At 30.8% G+C, this 20,220-nt stretch overlaps 2 protein-coding genes across 2 annotated transcripts; one reads left to right on the top strand and one right to left on the bottom strand.

Annotated features, from left to right (window-relative positions):
- Window positions 1–4,692: 4,692 nt before the first annotated feature.
- Window positions 4,693–7,993, bottom strand: LOC148198707 (putative WRKY transcription factor 26). The gene is made up of 5 exons (XM_088116753.1): window positions 7,594–7,993; window positions 7,064–7,240; window positions 6,394–6,959; window positions 6,127–6,288; window positions 4,693–5,470 (listed from the first exon to the last, which is right to left on the bottom strand). The coding sequence occupies exons 1-5, from the start codon at window positions 7,846–7,848 to the stop codon at window positions 5,044–5,046; spliced, it is 1,587 nt and encodes a 528-aa protein (XP_087972879.1). The 5' UTR covers window positions 7,849–7,993; the 3' UTR covers window positions 4,693–5,043.
- Window positions 7,994–19,376: 11,383 nt separating this feature from the next.
- On the top strand, window positions 19,377–20,116 carry LOC124820211 (wound-induced protein 1-like). Its single transcript, XM_047291863.2, has one exon. It carries the CDS (start codon window positions 19,603–19,605, stop codon window positions 20,113–20,115), a length of 513 nt encoding a protein of 170 aa, XP_047147819.1. The 5' UTR covers window positions 19,377–19,602; the 3' UTR covers window position 20,116.
- Window positions 20,117–20,220: the final 104 nt, after the last annotated feature.

Here is a 20,220-nt window from a genome sequence, read left to right on the forward strand (position 1 = left end):
ATTTCATAAATGATATTACTTGTAGTGAAATTTAAGCTCGATATTTATTTTAATGTCACTTCAGATTTTTAAATAAAAGTAGAACATTTTTCTCATAACTTTCAAAATGATCAATAATAAATATTCTTCAATAATCCACAATATTAATTTGTATAATATTTTAAAAAGTTTCATGATCTCATTTTTAAGTTAACTACAAATAATATTATATACTTACCACCTATTAATTTGAATAAAAATATAAAACAAAAAGTCAGGACTTTGATATGACTTGGACCTTAGACAGATGCTTCATCGGCCTTAGACAGCATACATTTTTAAAAATAAAATAAAATAAAATAGGCTACATAGAAATAAAAACTTAATTAAAATAGAAGAAATGTTTAAGTACTTTTCAGCATAAAATTTTTCATAGGAAAATTTTAGTATAATATACTAAAAATATGTAAAATTTTACATTATTATTCATTCACGAAAGATAATACAAACTATAAAAGAAATATTTATAATAATTATTTGACAGCCTATATATATTTAAGATATTTTCACATATATATGTATTGAGGATATAAAAAGTTAAACTATCAAAACAATCAGTAGGTAACACACAAAAAAGTATATACGTATCCCATTTATCTATATAAGAATATACTCATCCTAATAAAAAAAAAAGGTAAGAAAATACTTTAGATAAAAGTTTTTAACAAATTTTTTTAACTTTATAACGCACGTAGTAATATATGATTGGTTTGTTTCAAATACTTTTTAAAAATAAAAATTCAAATATGTCTAGTAATATATATATATATATATATATATATATATATATATATATATATATAATGTATTGTCAGAAAGTTATTATAAAAAGTTATCAATATATGCCATAGTCTTTTGATAATACGTATCATATTTTTTTGTGAAAAACTCATCATGTGGCCATGTAACTATTTAAAGATCTTGCTTTCAAACTTAAGAAAAGAAATCATGCTTAACCCTAATTAACAGCCATTAAGAAAACATCAATATCCAACAAATAAACCCATTATCCATCAATTCATGGCTAACGTTAGAAATCGATACTTAGAATTCCGCATGCTAATCGTTGAACTTACCCTAAACTTAATTAAAATACTCAAACATGCTAATCGCTTTTATCTTTATTAAGGAATAAATTTTAAAAAAAAATCCTATATGAGGTATTTTACAATTTTAATACTTTTTCAATTTTTTGGCCCCTTGCTAAAAGACATGAATATCTGTGCTGCTCTCCATTCTCAATGTCATTAATCTGTTCAAAATTACAATAAAAGAGTGTTGGTAATGATGGTGTGCAATTAATAATTATTAGTAAAAATAAAAATGGAACGTGAATTAATATATCAATCATTAAGATGAATTAGTTTTATGATTTTTGTTTAAAATATATAAAAAGAAAGAAGTAATATATATATATATATATATATATATATATATATATATATATATATATATATATATATATATATATATAGATCTTCATTTATAGTTGGTGTTAAGAGTTTTTACCTTTTTTTTAACAAATGTTGTTCAATTATACTTAAATAAGCATTAATTGGTTAATTCAGTGTTAATCCGATCTTTATTCTGTAATTGGTTTGTCTTATTAGTCAATTGATCGATCTGTCAGTTGGTCGAGATAGTCGGTCTATTAGTTAGTCATATTTATTGACAAAAAAGATATGTACAATACACTGACCCCTAAACTCAAGTACTTATAACTAAAGGGACGAAGAGGTTTGTAAAGAAAAACGGTACCTCACGGTCGTGTATGTCGAATGTTATTATAGTCCAACTGGGAGGGGTTTCTTGGTTGAAACTTGTCCTTAGTCGATAGAGTTTTCGAGAGGGGTTCCTTGGTTGGAATCCGCCTTTAGTCGAACATTTTAGTTTGATCAAGAGGAGTTCTTTAGTTGGAACTCTCCCTTACCCAATGGAGTTTTCGAGAGGGATTCTTTGGTTGGAACTCACCTTTACCTTAATGTTTTAAGTCGATCGTGAGAGGATGAGACCGAAAGGTTGAGGCCAATCAAAGGTCAAGAGGATGAAACTAAGTAGTAGAGACCGAGTGGTAGAGGTTGAATGGTCGAGCCAAAATTTCAAGACTGAAAATTTGATAAAGAAATCAAGGTCCAGAAGTTGAGGTCGAATAGTCGACCAAATGGTTAAGGCCAAATGGCTGGGCCAAAATGTCAAGACTAAGAAGTCGACATAGAAATTGAGGTCAAAAGGTTGGGCTGAATGATCGACGAAATGGTTGAGGCTGAAAGGTGTAGGTCGTTGACGAAATGTTAAGACTAAAAAAATGATAGAAAAATTGAGGCTAAGAGGTTGAGGTCGAATGACCGACCGAATGGTTAAGGCCAAATGATTGAGGTAGAATGACCAATTGCATGATTGATATGTTGTTCATTGACGTCTTCCATTACTATATTGCTCGTCATGTTCCTTGTGGTTACCATGAGATTAAAGTTGCTTTCAGTCCCATGACGGACACCAAAATGTGACGGTATAGGTCAGTCGAGTATTGTCAATTCCCAGATAGCTTTGTAATGTGTTGCTCTTGTCTTTTGTCCGATCTGTCTCCAAGGTCTCTGGCTCGTCTAATACCAAATGTTTTAGTATAGGTTGTTTGAGTACTACAAATTCCCTGATAGCTTTGTCTTGCATCGCTCTTGTCTCTTGTTTCATTCGGTCTTCAAGGTCTCTTGTTTCGTTCGGTCTTCAAGGTCTCTTGTTCGTCCAATACCACTCTCTAGACGAAATGTCAAAATTAATAGAGAAATTGAGGCTGAGAGGTTGAGATCGAATGACCGACCGAATGGTTAAGGCCAAATGATTGAGGTAGAATGACCGATCGCATGGTTGATATGTTGTTCATTGACGTCTTCCATTACTATATTTCTTGTCATGTTCCTTGTGGTTACCATGAGATTAAAGTTGCTTTTAGTCCCATGATGGACACCAAAAGGTGACGGTATAAGTTAGTCGAGTATTGTCAATTCCCAGATAGCTTTGTCATGCGTTGCTCTTGTCTTTTGTCCGATATGTCTCGGAGGTCTGTGGTTCGTCTAACACCAAATGTTTCAATATAGGTTGTTTGAGTACTACAAATTCTCGGATAGTTTTGTCTTGCACCGCTCTTGTCTCTTGTTTCGTTCGGTCTTCAAGTTGTTCTTCCAATACCACTCTCTAGATAAGGTACTCCAATATTAAAGCCAATAGACGATTGATATCACCAACCATACCTTAAATCTTTATTTATAATTAATATTATGGTCTTTTATCTTTTTACTCGTTTAATCATAATCTGATCATACCTTAATAAATATTAGTTGGTTGATTTGTGACTTTTATTGACTAATGATTAATTCGACCTTTATTCTATGATGGATCAATCTTATTCATATATTAGTCGACTCACTGGACCGTTATAATCAACCTACTAATTGATAGAAGTGATCGACCAACAATCCAATCAATCAATCACTCAATATTAGAGTTGTCAAAGCGAGTCACCCGGCCCACCATGGGTTGGTCACTTAGTGAGCCAACCCAATCCGGCTCATTTATTAGCGAGCCGGAAAAATTCGAACCCAGCTCGACCCACCACGGATTGGTGGGTAAACGGGTTGGCTCACTGGCTCACTTAACTACAATTTTTTTTAAATAAAAAAAAATTACAAACTTTCTATAATACAAATCTAAACAAATTTCACTCCCAAATTTCACTCTCAACATAGGTGTTTAATTAATTTTGAAAATAAGGAACTTAAATAATTTTTTCAAGCAAAAACAAAATAATAAATATTTTTTTATAAAATTAAAATTAAATTTTAATAAAATAAAATTAGGTAGGTGAGTTGGTGGGTCAACCCGGCTCACCACGGGTTCAACCCGCATGAGCCGGGTTTAAACGAGCCGGGTTGAAATCTGACCTGCATAAAAAAAATACAATTTTTTCTAACCCAACCCGGTTCAAACCCGTGGTGGGCCAGATTGACTCGCGGGTTGTGACTCATTTTGACATCTCTACTCAATATGTCCATTAGTTTGATTTATTGACAAAAAAAAGAAATATTTAAAATACATATACTATAAAAAAAAACATTAAATTCCGATCTTATAAAAACATGCAAGTATATATTCTTTTCCTTTTTATATTTTGCATCTCATTTATATATATTAGTGAAGAATTGATAACTTGCACGACACATTTAAAAGCTCAGCCTCGTATGAACACTGTTCTCTCCCAACACTTTGCTCTCACCCCGATTCCTCATCACCCCACTTGGATAGGATGACAGCTATTTGTTTAAAGGGAAAACAAAAAGGAAAAAACTATTAAGTTGATGTTCACCAGCTACCTTACCCTCCAAGTAATTAATTCTCAGTTCCCTATCTTTGACTAAATATATTGCCCTAATCAAATACAAAACCACTTACACATGCTTCTCCAAATCTGCTAAACTGTCATCATCAAGATACTTATTTCTTAGATATAATACACATATACCAAGTTATACACTGCTATTTTGTGTTTACTTTTTCTACGAAATAAATGTGAAATGACTGTAATACATGCTATGTCATATTAGTACGTAGCAGATGAGCGAGATTCTACCTCCCAAAGTCACGACACTCTCAAAATAATGATGGTAAAAATATTTTTATAAACATGCAACAATATGAAATGAAAGATATATAACAGTAAAAAAACTGTTCAGTATATATAACAATCCTGTGTGGTATGGAAATATAATAAACAAAATAAAAAAATAGATAAAACTTACATGCAATTTCTTAAGTATTTTTGGTGCTGTCTTTTAAGTTAGAGTTAAAATTTCATATGAAACTCAAACTCTAACTTAAGAGGAGATATAAAAATACTTACACAACTGCATGTGAAAGTTTTAAATAAATGGAATGAAGATCTTAATTATTGGTCAAATAAAATCCTAAGCCAACCCCTTCTAAAAAGTCCAACCTTCCAAGTCTATTCCTTTAACATAGCAAAGAGTCAAGAAACGAGTCATCTCCTGGCTCTTCCTTGGCTCTAGAAGCGAACACATTGTCAGATTGTTGGTTCATGTAAGACCCCATTAATGGATTCCCAAACCCTGAGAATCCAAAACTTCCTGAGCCCTGTTGCATACTGGGGTTGTAGTGTTGTGTCCTTTCTGGTGCTGGTGGTCTAAGATTCTGGTGAGAATTGTTACTGTATATGGAAGTTGCTGCACCAGGGGTGCTGTTTGTGGTAGCGTTTATAGGCACTGCTCTGCTGATAGAGTTGCTGCCACTGCCACGTGCTGCCGGCACGTCATGGTTGTGCTTTCCCTCATAGGTTGTGATCACTGCCCTTAGGTCATGTGAAGCTCTCTCTACGTGCTTCCTCACTGGACATCCTGTGAATGTGCATTTGTAGTAACTCCTGCATCAGTCGCAAAACACAAACAAGTAAGAAAACAGTTTCTGGGAATATTGTTTAGGCATCATGTCATGATTTGATTCCCATGCACACGTGAAAGAAACGATGGTTGCCAAATTTGACCGAAGATAAGGGTTAAGACAACGCAAAGAAAACTACTGTGCGCATACTTTAGAATATTCCAACAAAGAATCACTGGTGCTAACGTACCTAATCAATCAGATACGTAGATAGATATTTTTAAAATCTTGGATTTGTGATGTGTGTATGGCACATTTGAATAGTCAAGGAATGTTAACTCTACCAGTATAAATACTTATGGAATATTGCTTGTATTATTTCCATTATCAAACTATATACCTTACCATATTATTACTTTTCCGTCTTATTAAATCTTATATTATGTTCTTTCATATCAGATATTATATATCTCTTATTGTATTAATACGCTTTCTTCTTCTTCTTTTTCTTCTCACCAGATTACTTTTGTTGATTACACAAAATATTATTGTATTCCAAGTAGCATTAGTTGAAAACTCTGTTGGGGTTTCTGTACACTATTCTTGATAAAGTTTAAAGTAGAACAATTTTCATAATGTTGGACTATTATATATATATTTATATATATATAAAGAAAGAGATGAAAAAGAGCTTTTTACCTTGGATTTGGATTTCCCTTGACTACTTTCTGCCCATATTTCCTCCATCTGTATCCATCATCTAGAATATCGATGTCACTGGTTGTCTGAACCACAACTCTGGGTTCTCTCACTGTTCTACTTCCAACAGCTGATATACCCTCATTTTCACCCTCTATTCTCCTGGAGTAATATTGATAAATAAATAAAAATTAGTTTTTTATTGGAGGGATAATAACACGTCGTTAATGAAGTGAATCACACGAAAAAGAAAATTTAAAAACTCACCATCTTTTGGCATCAGGTTCATCATTATCAAACTCATCTCCTCCTGATTTGCTCTGACCAAAGTCGTCATCTTCCATTGATATTGATGAGTTTTCTGGAGTTGCAACCGAATCCATGTGATGAGTGGCTTGTGCTATTTCATTGTTGACGCTGTTTATTGCGAGTGATGAGGCAGACAATGAGTTCCTCTTGTTAGCCTGAGGCTTAGGATGATTATGACTACCTTTGTAAACAATCTCAGTAATTTGTCCATCTAAGGACCTCTCAACCTTTTTCTTTGTTGGACAACTGGGGTATGTGCACTTGTAGTAGCTTCTTGGATTCTCACTTCCTTTCACTTGCTTTTGCCCATATTTCCTCCAATTGTACCCATCATCTGACCTTCTGCTTAAGATCTGAACCTGTGGCTGGTAACTGCTATAATCTGATTGAAGACCAGCACTGCTGTGGTTATTATTCTCAGAGTTGAAACTCTGCATACCTGAAGAGGCTTCAGTTTTCACCATACTCATATTCATTCTTGAAGAGAATCCATCTTGTTTAGCAGTTTCCGGGAAACTCCACCCCTGTTTATAAACAAAAAACACTTCAAAGAATTAACTCAATTTGTTATATAAAGCATATAATCTTGCCATACAAAGAAGTTTGTGCATTGAAATTGGTCACACACGTTTGAAGATTGAAATCCAGTTGAAGACGTAAGAGGAATCTGTGTTTGTGGTTGTGTTTGGAAGGAGAAACTTGAGAAGCTTTTGTCTTCTTCTTTGACATGCTGCTGGCTTTCCCCATAACTCTTCCAATTGAAGCCTTGACCAGCGTATGATCCAGTGGTCGGAGATGGCAAAACCTGAATCAACAAACAACCAAAAAAACACATTCCCATTAACCCAACAACAAACTTAGTTATATGCGCGATATTCACAAACACAAGCCGCAAGAGATTATAAAAAAGGGTACACCACCATGAAAAAAAAAACGATGAAGATTTAAGCATGTCTGATTCCACATCTGATACGTATTTTCAAGCATGATATTTTACTTTTTTTTAACAGTTTCCAACCTGGCTAATGATAATCAAGTAGTCAACTGAACTCTCATGAGATGAAAAGTTTCAGTATATATTATTTTCCATTAATTTGTGCTACCCTTTGGTTGAAGGAGATACTCAAAGCAAAAGAAAAGAGAGGAAGGTTGACTTACGTTGGAAGAGTGAAGGAGAACTGGGGAGTCAAGAAGTTCAGCGAGGCTTAACCCATGAGGGATGTTAAAGTAAGAAGGAGAAATGGGTGGAAGAGGATGATTTTGAGGATGAGAGATAGGGAGAGATGGAGGAGGTGTGGACTTGAATTTTGGCACACCAGAACCTGTTTGATCCGACAACTCTTGAGGTATTTCGGAACCTCCTAGGTTGTGGTCGGTGGGAGAAGAGAGAAGGTCAGAGAAAGAAGTGGTCATGAATATGGACCTGAGATAAGTCTGAGGAAGAAAAAGAAGAAGGAAGAAGAAGGCTATGAGAGAAAAGAGAGATGAAAAATATGAGGGTTTTGGGTTAATAACATGAAAGGAATGGGAAGAGAGGAAGAAAATAGTTACGTGTTGAATGGCAAAAGACGACAGAACTGAGTAGAGTTTTCTGGGAAGGTATCCCTGGAAAGTGTATGACTATTTTAATTTTAATTTCATTTTTTATTAATACTATTTGAAGGAAAAAAAATAGTATAAAGTTTTTATGCGAGTCAAAGGTTGTGGGTTTGACCAGTTGGCGGCGGGAGAAAAGAGATAGTAATATCTTTCCATTGTTGTGTGTTACTTTTGGTTTTTGAAACGTTGCGTCTCTTCAATCAACATGCTCTGTATTTGTGCCAATTTTTGAGCATGAAATTTAATTCACTTTGTTGAGGATATTTTGTATGTTGTGTAACATGGCACATTCTAGGTGCTGACGTAAATGTTCTGTATCATGCATGTTTCTACAATACATTTCACAATTAGTTATTTTTAAATTGAAATTAATAATAATATTATAAAATCTAAAATAATAATAAAAATGTTACAAAATTGACATAATAAATAATAATAATAATGACATAATACCACAAAAAATAAATAAAAAATAACTATATATACATATATATATATATATATATATATATATATATATATATATATATATAACTTAAAACTGAAGAGATAACATAAAACTAAGTTATATAAATCAAAATATACCAACTTTATTGCATAATGTGTAAAAAAAAAAAGTCACAATTTAAATTGAATTAATAAGATTAGAGTAATATTGAAATTCAAGTTATCTAGAATAGAAAATTAACTAGTTGGTAAAGTAGCATTGTAATAAATATTTAGAATTAATCATACTTCAAAAAAATTAAAATGTTTAAATATTATATATATATATATATATATATATATATATATATATATATAATAGTTTTTATAAATATGTTATTTTATAAAGTAATGTTTACAACTAGTGTTAGCATTAATAAAGAGAAAAAAAAGTTATTACAACGATAGATAATATTTTAAAATATAAAAAAAAAATATATTATGTACATAGTAATTAGTTGTTATTATACTAATATAAAATATTGCAAAATATAAATATACGTACAGTATTGTTTAAGTTAATTATAAAGAAAAAAATGTAATTGATCTTATACTTTACTAAGATTGCATGTAAATTTACAGTATTGTCTTACATTTCACACACTATTCTTTTTCAAATAGTTAATCATTCGTAATATTTGATATTATAATGAGAGATGAAATCCAACTTTGATTATGACTATTTGAATGAACTTACCTAATCAAATTAAAATTTTCAATTTTATATTTAAGATATGTTTCTTTTACGTAAAAAATAATAATATAACTTAAAACATAAAAAGACGATTACAAACTCTAATGCTTGAATCTATAATTATGTTTTTTTTTCATAGTAAAGTGTGAAATGGTATAAATTTGTCTATCTAAATGTATATTAACTACTTCATCTTAGACAAATATTCAAGTTCAAAATGGATAGTATTATAATTATGTAGAGGATTAAAATAAAACAAATAATCTTAATAAATGAAAAATTATCTTGTTCTTGATCGCTCTAGTGTTATTAAGTAGTCTTCAATTATAATTTTTCAAGATATTTTGTCTACTTTGTCTTAGATAAGACAAATCAACATGTGAGCATACTTGCTTGTCTTATATGACTTTCATATTACAATATGTTTATTTAAAAAATAATAATTACTTTATTTTAGTGCAATTATTGTTTATGATGTAATCAACATACTATTTTGTATTAATAACTTATGACCTTGTTTACAGTTTGCGTACAGTAAGAGAAAAATCATATCTTCCAGAATGATTATATTAAGCGGAAAAAAAATCTCAATAATGGTAAGGAATAGAATTAAAAAAAAAAACTAATTATGAGAAAATAGGAGTGCAAAGAAAAAAATGTAAAAGAATTTTTTTTCAATTTGCCATCTCTTAGCCGGCTCAAACCTAGTTGCCTACGTATTTAAGTTATATTTTTAATTAAAAATAAGTTGTATAGGTAAATCAATTCAAATGGATCTTAAACATAATTTGAAAATTAATTATTGAAAAAGTAAATTGTTTTCCTATATACATACTGATTTTATTAAATGATAAACATGTTTTAATTAACTTCATTATTGGTTTTGTTCTGTTCATATTTTTGTACCTACTGATTGGAAACTATTTTCGATATGACTTTATTTTCAAATAATTATTATAAAAATCAATAATTAGTGTGACTGTTTTAGTAGTTTTTAAGTATATTCTATAATCTACCATTTATAGATAGACAAATAAACTTGACATGTCACAGATATGATGTTACAAAATTAACATTAACATGCATTTATAACTCAACGAAAACTTGTAGTTAAACAGAGAAAATAAGGGGCAAAATTAGGTAAAACAAAACTATCAATATACATATAATTAACTTTGCTGCATGCTGAAATTGTCGTGTTTTGAGTATTTAAATGTGACCTTTTTCATTAAAACTATCAAATGACGACAAATTTACAGTTACATGTGTAGACTCTTCCTACTAAATAAATATTAATAAAAGACGAAAACGATATAATTAAATAATAATAATAATATCGTATTTTTAGCTGACTTGTGGAACTGTTGATCACACTCAACTAATTAATAATTTGGTTTAAATAATTAATTTTGCAAGCGAAGTAATATACATTAAGAGGTGTCCGAGGAAATACTTAACCTAGAGTTATATATATATATATATATATATATATATATATATATATATATATATATATATATATATATATATATATATATATATATATATATATATATATGGGGTTTGCTAAAGCAGGTATGCTTGTTTTTCAGTTGGTACGTTTTAGCAATGTGTACCGGGTTTTAGTAGACAAAAATATCCTTATATATCATGGATTTTAAATTTTAAGGTTAAGGGTATTTTAATAATTTTCATTCTCAAAACTAAAAAAAAAAAAAAACCCCAAACCCTTACTCACCTCTCTCATTCCTCTCAATCCTTTCTCTTTCATTTTTCTCACTCCAATTTTTCTCTGTCATCTCTACTGTAGTCCCAATTGAAAAAATCAAAAATTTCTCTCAACCATTTCTCTTTCATCTTTCTCACTCCAATCTTTTCTCTGTCATCCCTACTGTAGCCCCAATTGAAAAAAATCAAAAACACTTGTCGTTAAACAATCTTACAAAAAAAATGATTTTATAATGAGTTTTCATCTTATAATTTTTGTCTTATCTAATTTTATCCAATTTTCACAAGCATAAAGGAATTGATAATTGACCTGGAAAAAATCAGAAATACTCGTTGTTAAACAATTTCATACAAAAAATGATTTTATAATGATTTTTTATTTTATAATTTTTGTCTTATCTAATTTTCACAAGCAGACATCAAAGGAATTGGTAATTGGCCTGAAAAAAATCAGAAATACTCATTGTTAAACAATTTCTTACAAAAAAATGACTTTATAATGAGTTTTCATTTTATAATTTTTGTCGTATATAATTTTATCTAATTTTTACAAGCATAATGACATCCAAAAGAATTGGTAATTGACCTGGAGGGTCTTTTTAGAGATGATGATTCAACATATACAGATGATGAGGGTTAGTGAAGATGGTGAAATTGAAGAGATCTTGAATGAACCTTTGCCTGAAGGTGAATATGTCAATGACTCAACTCTTTACAAAGGTAAATTGTTTAAAGACAAATGTTTCTGATTTTTTCAATTGGAAGATGACAGAGAAAAGGTTGGAGTGAGAGAGATGAAAGAGAAAGGATTGAGAGGAATGAGAGAGGTGAGTAAGGGTTTGGGGGTTTCTTTTTTTTTTTAGTTTTGAGAATGAAAATTATTAAAATACCCTTAACATTAAAACTTAGAATCCATGATATATAAGGATATTTTTGTCTACTAAAACTCGGTACACATTGCTAAAACGTACCAACTGAAAAACAGGCGCCTGTTTTTCAGTTGGTACATTTTAGTAATGGGTACAAACCCCAAATCATTGCTGACCTCCCTCATTCCTCTTAATCATCTCTTTTTCATCTCTCTCACTCCAACATTTTCTCTGTCATCCTATAATAGCCCCAACTAAACAAAATCAGAAACATTGGCGGTTAAACAATCTTACAAAAAATGATTTTATAATGAGTTTTGATTTTATAATTTTTGTCATCCAATTTTCACAAGCATTAAAGAAATTGCTAATTGACCTGGAAAAAAATCAGAAATACTCGTTGTTAAACAATTTTACAAAAAAATAATTTTATAATGAATTTTCATTTGTCTTATCTAATTTTATCTAATTTTCACAAGCATAATGACATTAAAGGAATTGGTTGGCCTGGAAAAAAATAAAAAACACTCGTTATTAAACAATTTCTTACAAAAAAAGGATTTTATAATGAATTTTCATTTTATAATTTTTGTCGTATATAATTTTATCTAATTTTCACAAGCATAATGACATCCGAAGGAATTGGTAATTGGCCTGGAAGGTTTTTTTTAGCGATGATGATTCAACATATGCATATGATGAAATTAGAGAGGTTAGTGAAGATGGTGAAATTAAAGAGATATTGAATGAACCTTTGCCTGAAGGTGAATATGTCAATGACTCAACTCTTTACAAAGACAAATTGTTTAACGACAAATGTTTCTGATTTTTTCAATTGGGGCGGGCTACAGTAGGGATGATAGAGAAAATGTTGGAGTGAGAGAGACGAAAGAGAAACGAGAGGAATGAGAGAGGTGAGAAAGGGTTTGAGGTTTTTTTTTGTTATTTTGAGAATGAAACCATGATATATAATGGTATTTTTGTCTACTAAAACCCGTTACACATTCCTAAAATGTACCAACTGAAAAACAGGCGTACACACGTTAACAAACCCCCCCCCCCCACCCACACACACACACACACACACACACACACACACACACACACACACACACACACACACACACACACACACACACACACACACACACACACACACACACACACACACACACACACACACACACACACACACACACACACACACACACACACACACACACACACACACACACACACACACACACACACACACACACACACACACACACACACACACACACACACACACACACACACACACACACACACACACACACACACACACACACACACACACACACACACACACACACACACACACACACACACACACACACACACACACAAACACACACACACACACACACACACACACACACACACACACACACACACACACACACACACACACACACACACACACACACACACACACACACACACACACACACACACACACACACACACACACACACACACACACACACACACACACACACACACACACACACACACACACACACACACACACACACACACACACACACACACACACACACACACACACACACACACACACACACACACACACACACACACACACACACACACACACACACACACACACACACACACACACACACACACACACACACACACACACACACACATATAGATAGATAATACTAAATAATCATTTCAAAAGTTTATCGGCTTTATTAGATATTTGATATGTGATAGGCATACACATTTTTTTCTCTACTTGAAATATAAGAATTGATGTATAAGAAAGTTAATTTTTAAAATACTCATTTATGTAAAAATTTAAATATATAATCTATCAATTAGCATACTCACTTTTAAAAATTAATTTAAGTATATACTCGGAACTATTTCCATCAATTAAATTATTTTTTATAATAATGTTTAAATAATTAATGTGTGTGAAATATATCACATATCAATAAAATTAAAAAAAATCATGACATAACATACTTTATTACATATGTTAAATATTTAAACATTACTATAAAAATTATTAAATTGATTAAAATTGATGAAAATTAAAAAAATTATTAAATATAAAAAAAAACACATTGAACCAACGTGAAAAAAATAGAAATAAAAAATTATTGAAGTAAAAAAAATACTAATTGCTCTTAAATATTGAAACAAAACAAAAAACCCTTTCACTTGCCACAAAACTCTTTGAAGTTTTAAAATTTTAAGCATGCAGTTAAATAACACCGTCAAAATCTTTTTAGAAAATAAAGAAGAGCCACTGTATAATTCTTCAATGGTTAATAATAGATTTAATTTAATTATGCATCCTTTTTCCTATTTCTGATGCCTTTAAATTTTTATTTATTTTTCACAAAGCTCAAACACTCTTCCATTTCTTTTATTTGAAAGCTTGCTGCACCTAACTCCACATAAACTACCTATTAATTTATCCATGCTAACTGAATTTAATATCGACCAATTAAAAACTGTACTTTCATAATAAAAAGTAGTTTACGACATTTCAATCCCTACAAAATTAAGATATTTTAATCTTTATCCCTTCAATTTTTAGAATTTATAAAAAAATTATAATAATTTCTAGTGATACGCATTTAGATCTGCTAAGTATAATAACATCAAAAACACCTATAGTCTTTTGTCCTGATTTAAAGTTTGTGTACATCCCTTTTAAAGATTTTTCCTAATACTTATTAGATGAAGATATCATTAATATTTGTTGAATTTATAAAACACAAAATTGACCTAAACTTTAATTAAAACATTTTGCATAGAGTAAGATTATTAATGTAAAAATTATGATTAAATATGTTTTTAGTTTTTAAATTTTTATGTAAAATTAATTTTTTTTTTCAAAATTTTGATATATTTTGGTTCAAAAACTTTAAAAATAAATTAATATAGTCATTTTAACCCAAATATTACTTTTTTTCATGTGTCAAGCAACTCTATTTTGGAAAATTTTATAAAATCTGTACTGGTATTTTCATTGTTGTGAAATAGTTCATCGTTGGATCGAGCTGATTTTTGGACAGTGAGTTCTAAATGTATGTTTCTTCATTCTGACCATTCAGATAATCAATCAGAGGTCTAGTTTGAAAGAAACAACATCGTATCAGCAACTATGTTTCGAAGAATATTCCTCTTCCTGGTTCTCATTTGTAAGCATTATGCTTAGTTAGTTTGGCTTATTGAAAACTTTATTTGGTGTTTTTATCGGAAGTTATTTTGCACCCTATTATTGGAAGTATAACATGCCAATAATTGGATTTGGATGATTCAAGTGATGTATTTTATGTGTTTGAGTATGTTTACATGGGTATGTGATGCTTGAATACATGTATGATGTGTTAATTATGTTTCCACGTGTTCTAGGATTGATGTATGTATGTTTGAATGCTTGAATCATGTCTAGAATGTGTTTCAATTCGAAAATAATCGATTATCATTAGTTATAATCAATTATCTGCGCATTGGTATGAGTGTGGTTTCGGGAATAATCGATTATCTAGGATGATAATCGATTATCCCTTCCTGCATGATGTTTCTGGGTAAATTTCATGTTTCGGTAAAGTAGACCGAGAACACTATTCCCCTCCTCCTTTCCTCGCTTCGAACTTGTCGCTCCTTTCCTAGTACCAATTGAGGGTTGACCTGCACAAAACACTCCGACGCTCATGTCAGATATGTTTTATAAAGAGGTCTATATTTTATTATAATAGATCAAGATGTCTTTACCTGGACATTAACCCTATATTTATAGGGCTTATGACAATCAGACTCATTAATTCATATTTGATATGACAATAATGTCGTATATTCATATTTGATACGACAATCAATCCATTAATATATGCTAATATACATGCTAACTGTCCATAAATACTGTATATTTCCCACTGTTATGGTCAATAAGTGTATTAATTAACCATTAATGACATCCATCTTACCTGGCTCACAATCATTGAATTACCGGTCGGTGTAGATGGCCCTTTCCTCGGACGGTCGGCTACCCATGTATAGTACATTTCACTTAGATAATCGATTATCACAGTGCATTTTGGTGAAAAATGACAAATTTGATGAAGAATAGACGTGAACCAAGCCTGAGGAGCTGTGAAACATGATGATAATCAGAGATTGATGTTAATGGTTATGTTTAGGGTCAATTTGACTTGTGGTTGAGAGTGGAGCATGAGTGAGTGTTCGGATGTACCTGAGTATGTAATTGATTAGCATGAGAGTGGAGGATAAGTCTACTTGTTATGCCTCGTAAATAATGGTTCTATCTGCGGATATGCGCTTCTTTTTGCCTTGTGTGCATTGGAAGTAGATGATATGTAGGAGAGGCTACATATGTCCTGTAGGGGAGGTTACAGATGTCCTGTAGGGGAGGTTAATTCAGTATGATTTAATTGTTTATGTTAGAAAATTAGGAATCACATTGTTATCACTACTATGTATTGGGTGTTGGATTAGAGTTGATATTATTAGAAGTTATGTATCTTGTTGTGTGTTTGATTATGGTTGGTATAATAAGAAGATATGTATCTTGTTGTGTGTTTGATTATTGTTGATATAATCCAGTATGTATGTATCTTGTTGTTATGATTGTTTTATCGGTAGTTTACCCAATACATCTTTGTATTTATGTGTTTGTGTTTGTGTGTTTGTGAATTTATCGGTGATGATCGTATAATGTGTTATACGTGAGCAAATAATGTTATATATGTTCCAGAGTCGTGATTGACTTGAGAGAGAGGATGAAAAATAACCTTGTGATTCATTTAAAGCTATTTGTTTATATAATTAGAGTATTTCATTCACTATTTTATTACTCGAAATAATATAATTAAATAAATTTTTGTTAAGTTCGTTTTAATTTTGAATTTTATTGAATTTTTAATAACTGGTGACATTTTAATCGGGTGTTACAAAACTTTAAAATTATTTTAAAATTATTTTGTAACAATTTAAAACAAATAAAATTAAAATTTTAAAACAATATTAGAATAGTTATATAAATAATTATTATTTTTAATTTAAATAGGAATGAAGTTGTTCGATATAAAAAAATCGTTTTTAGTATACAATACCAACGAAAAATAGTATGTTTTATCAAATTTTTGAAAATAAAATTTAAATTGAGAGTCATAAAATTAAATATACATTTTTTAGATTTTTTATACAAATGAGGAAAAAATAGTAATTTAACCAAATATATTTAACCCTAATTAAAACACTATTTTTTTATTGTGTATCTATAAACATATAAAAAGTACAAACATTTATTACATAAAACTATAAAAAAATATCCAATATCAATTCATTTATTGATGATGGGATATATTTAATATTTTAAAATTAATATTTTTTGTCGAAGCACACATAAATTCTTTGACCTTTTCTCTGATAGCAGTTGATATAAATTTCGTAATTAGAGAGTTAGGTGAGTCTTCTTGACCGCCATCAAGTTTCTGGATGAAGAATCAGTCAAATCTTAATATTCAGAGACACTTAAATCACATAACATTATCGCGACAAACAATTAACAAATGAGACTAAATGCTTTTGTTTCATTATAAATATCGTTTTACGAAATTAATAATGTATTACATGTTTTTCACACGTTTTAGAGAAATCAAAAAAATTATACATGTCTAAAATTTAAAGTAAGCAACCACAATTTTTTAAGCAATGCTAATGAAAGAATAATAAATTAATAAACTAAACGCGAATGAAGTGAAGAATATTGCAGTGGATATTTAACCAGCGTTTGGAAAATAGCTTTATATTTACCGTAAACGATAAAAATAACGACTAAAGTTAGCGTCTTAAGCAGAAAAACGGTAATTCTTGGCTTCTGGTGGACGCGCGTCAAATTTGGAAAATGAAGAAACAAACACGGTTAGTGCATCGTATATTTGGTTACGGAATGACTTATTCCCACGCATTTGAGGATTTTCATAAACTTTTATCAGCAAGAAGCTTTCATTTGACAATCAAGCCAACAAAATATATATTGAAAACATTTCCACAAATTTCTCTATGATAATCCTTAAAAATATTTTTTTTTCATAAAAAGAAAATTAATTTATAAGTTATAAGCAAATTGAGAATCAAAATTTCGGAGATCAGTAATTTTAATTTATAACAATATTTCCTTATGTTTTATTTTTCATATTTTTTCTTTATGGAAATTTATTTATTTATTTCTTCTAAAATAATATAAAAGAAAGTGTTTAAGTTGAAATGAGCCTATGGTCGATTGTCTTTTTTTCTCTGTTCTACTTCGATCCAATCATTTTTAAGAACGCAATTTATTCTAATTAGTTGTTGATATGCAGAAGACACTTCAATGCTCAAGTAAGATATGTTTATCAAAAAAGTCTTAACTTGATTAGGATATATAAAAGTGTTTTTACCTGTGCATCAATCTTATATTTGTAAGACTTATAACAAATAAGTCCATAATTAACCATTAGTACAGTATATTTATATTTCATATAACAATTAAATTTATTAGTTAACCATTAATATCTACTGATATACCTATTAACTGTTCATAAATAACCATTACACTATTAATTAGTGTTTAATTACCTAAAACAGTTGTCTAGACTGATAGACTATTTTTAGTTGGGGGTCGATCGGTATATCCCATACAGTAAAAAAGAGTTCTAAAAAAAATACAAATTGTTAATTTACGTGCAATATGATTATCACAATTATCGATTTACCATGAAGACAAATATTACAAACTGAGTTGATTATTTCTACGTTGAGGTAATTTAAATAAGAATAAATATAAATGTTTTACTCATAAAGTTAAAAAAACTAATAACTATAAAAATATATATTTAAAATCATCATATTTTAAGAAAATATTTTATATGTTTTCTGTTTAAATTTTTATGAATTTTTTGTTTCTTTTTTTTAATGAACATAATTTATCCGAAGTATATCTGGATAAAAAAAAATCAAATAAAAGATAATGCGACAGGCTTCAGTATATTCTTCTTGAACTCCTTTCACTATGTGCTTTCCATTTGCAATATTCTAACAATCGATTCTATTCAAATGGAATTCTACAACTTAGTTTACTCAGTAAATGAACGACCAAAACGTGCAACTTTATTTATTTAGAGTTTTTTTTATATTAAAATTTAAATTAAGAGATATTAACTCATCATGTTATCCTTTAAAATCTGTTCTAGAAGAGCCAAATGTCATAATCTTCAAACGAAGCCACCTCAATCTTTGAAAGGTCACCAACTCACCTTTTCCCATTATATATGTTCCAATCCCATTCAAATAATAAACTTGATGGAACTTGCCGTTTCACCCTTATCTACATCTCATCTTTCTTCATCAAATTAATTAATCACAACTATTCCACCCTTTGACATTAATTTAATATAATTTCTGTGTTCTTATATAGAGTTATATACACTCAAAAGCAATGCACCAAAACCAATATCATATTATTCACTACAAAAAAAAATAATACGAGTAAATATATCTTACAACACGACCATGAGTTATGATAATTAAACAAGTATAAGACAAAAACACCGCACTTACGCAACATTACCAACAAATAAAAACATTCGGAACAGTGTTTTTAAATCACATTATGCTGTCGGGAAAAAGGTTGTTTATGATTGAAAGAACTAGATTTGTTGTTTATATGATATATTCTAACATCAACCATCACATAAGAAACCCATGGGCTACAAACGTTCTCCCACCGCCATGATCATCCCCGGAAAGGCGGAGCCGGAGAAGCTCTCCGGCTGGGCGGCCGAACTCGAAAAACGCAACCTAGAGACGGTGAAAACGCTGTACAAGGCGCTGCGCGATGGCCACGCGGAGAAGTTAGTGAAGGTGGTGAGGACAGAGTTGGAATGGTGGTACCACGGACCTCCTCATTGCGAGCAGATGATGAGACTGTTGACCGGCGAGTCAACGGCGAAAGCCTTCAGGTTTCGGCCTCGGAGGATCAGGGCCGTCGGAGACCGCGTGATGGTGGAAGGGTGGGAGGGGGAGGGAGAGTATTGGGTGCACGTGTGGACACTCAGCCACGGGATCATTGCTCAGCTGCGCGAGTACTTCAACACCTTCATCACGGTGGTGCTTCGAGTTTCCGAAGATGGTGATGAGGCTCGGTTGTGGCGGAGCTCCGACCGGGTCCGCGTTCGGGTTCATGGGTCGTTACCGGATCTCGTGCTTTCAGTTTAAATCATGTTTTAATAACTATATATATATTAGGTAGTTATTTCCGTTTAAATCATGCTTTAATAATTTTTTGAACAAAGCATAATAACACTTCAATGTTAAAGGCTT

This window comes from Vigna umbellata, chromosome 5, assembly GCF_029865625.1.
Source record: "Vigna umbellata cultivar VRB3 chromosome 5, Vumbellata_1.0, whole genome shotgun sequence".
In the NCBI taxonomy this organism is placed as follows: domain Eukaryota; kingdom Viridiplantae; phylum Streptophyta; class Magnoliopsida; order Fabales; family Fabaceae; genus Vigna; species Vigna umbellata.

Coding starts and splice junctions, on each gene's coding strand:
- LOC148198707 (XM_088116753.1), bottom strand. CDS start 7,848: ATGACCACTTCTTTCTCTGACCTTCTCTCTTCTCCCACCGACCACAAC. Junction 7,241..7,593: donor TTCTCCTTCACTCTTCCAAC/GTAAGTCAACCT, acceptor TTGTTGATTCAG/GTTTTGCCATCTCCGACCAC. Junction 5,471..6,126: donor AAGGGAAATCCAAATCCAAG/GTAAAAAGCTCT, acceptor CGACTGATGCAG/GAGTTACTACAAATGCACAT.
- LOC124820211 (XM_047291863.2), top strand. CDS start 19,603: ATGGGCTACAAACGTTCTCCCACCGCCATGATCATCCCCGGAAAGGCG.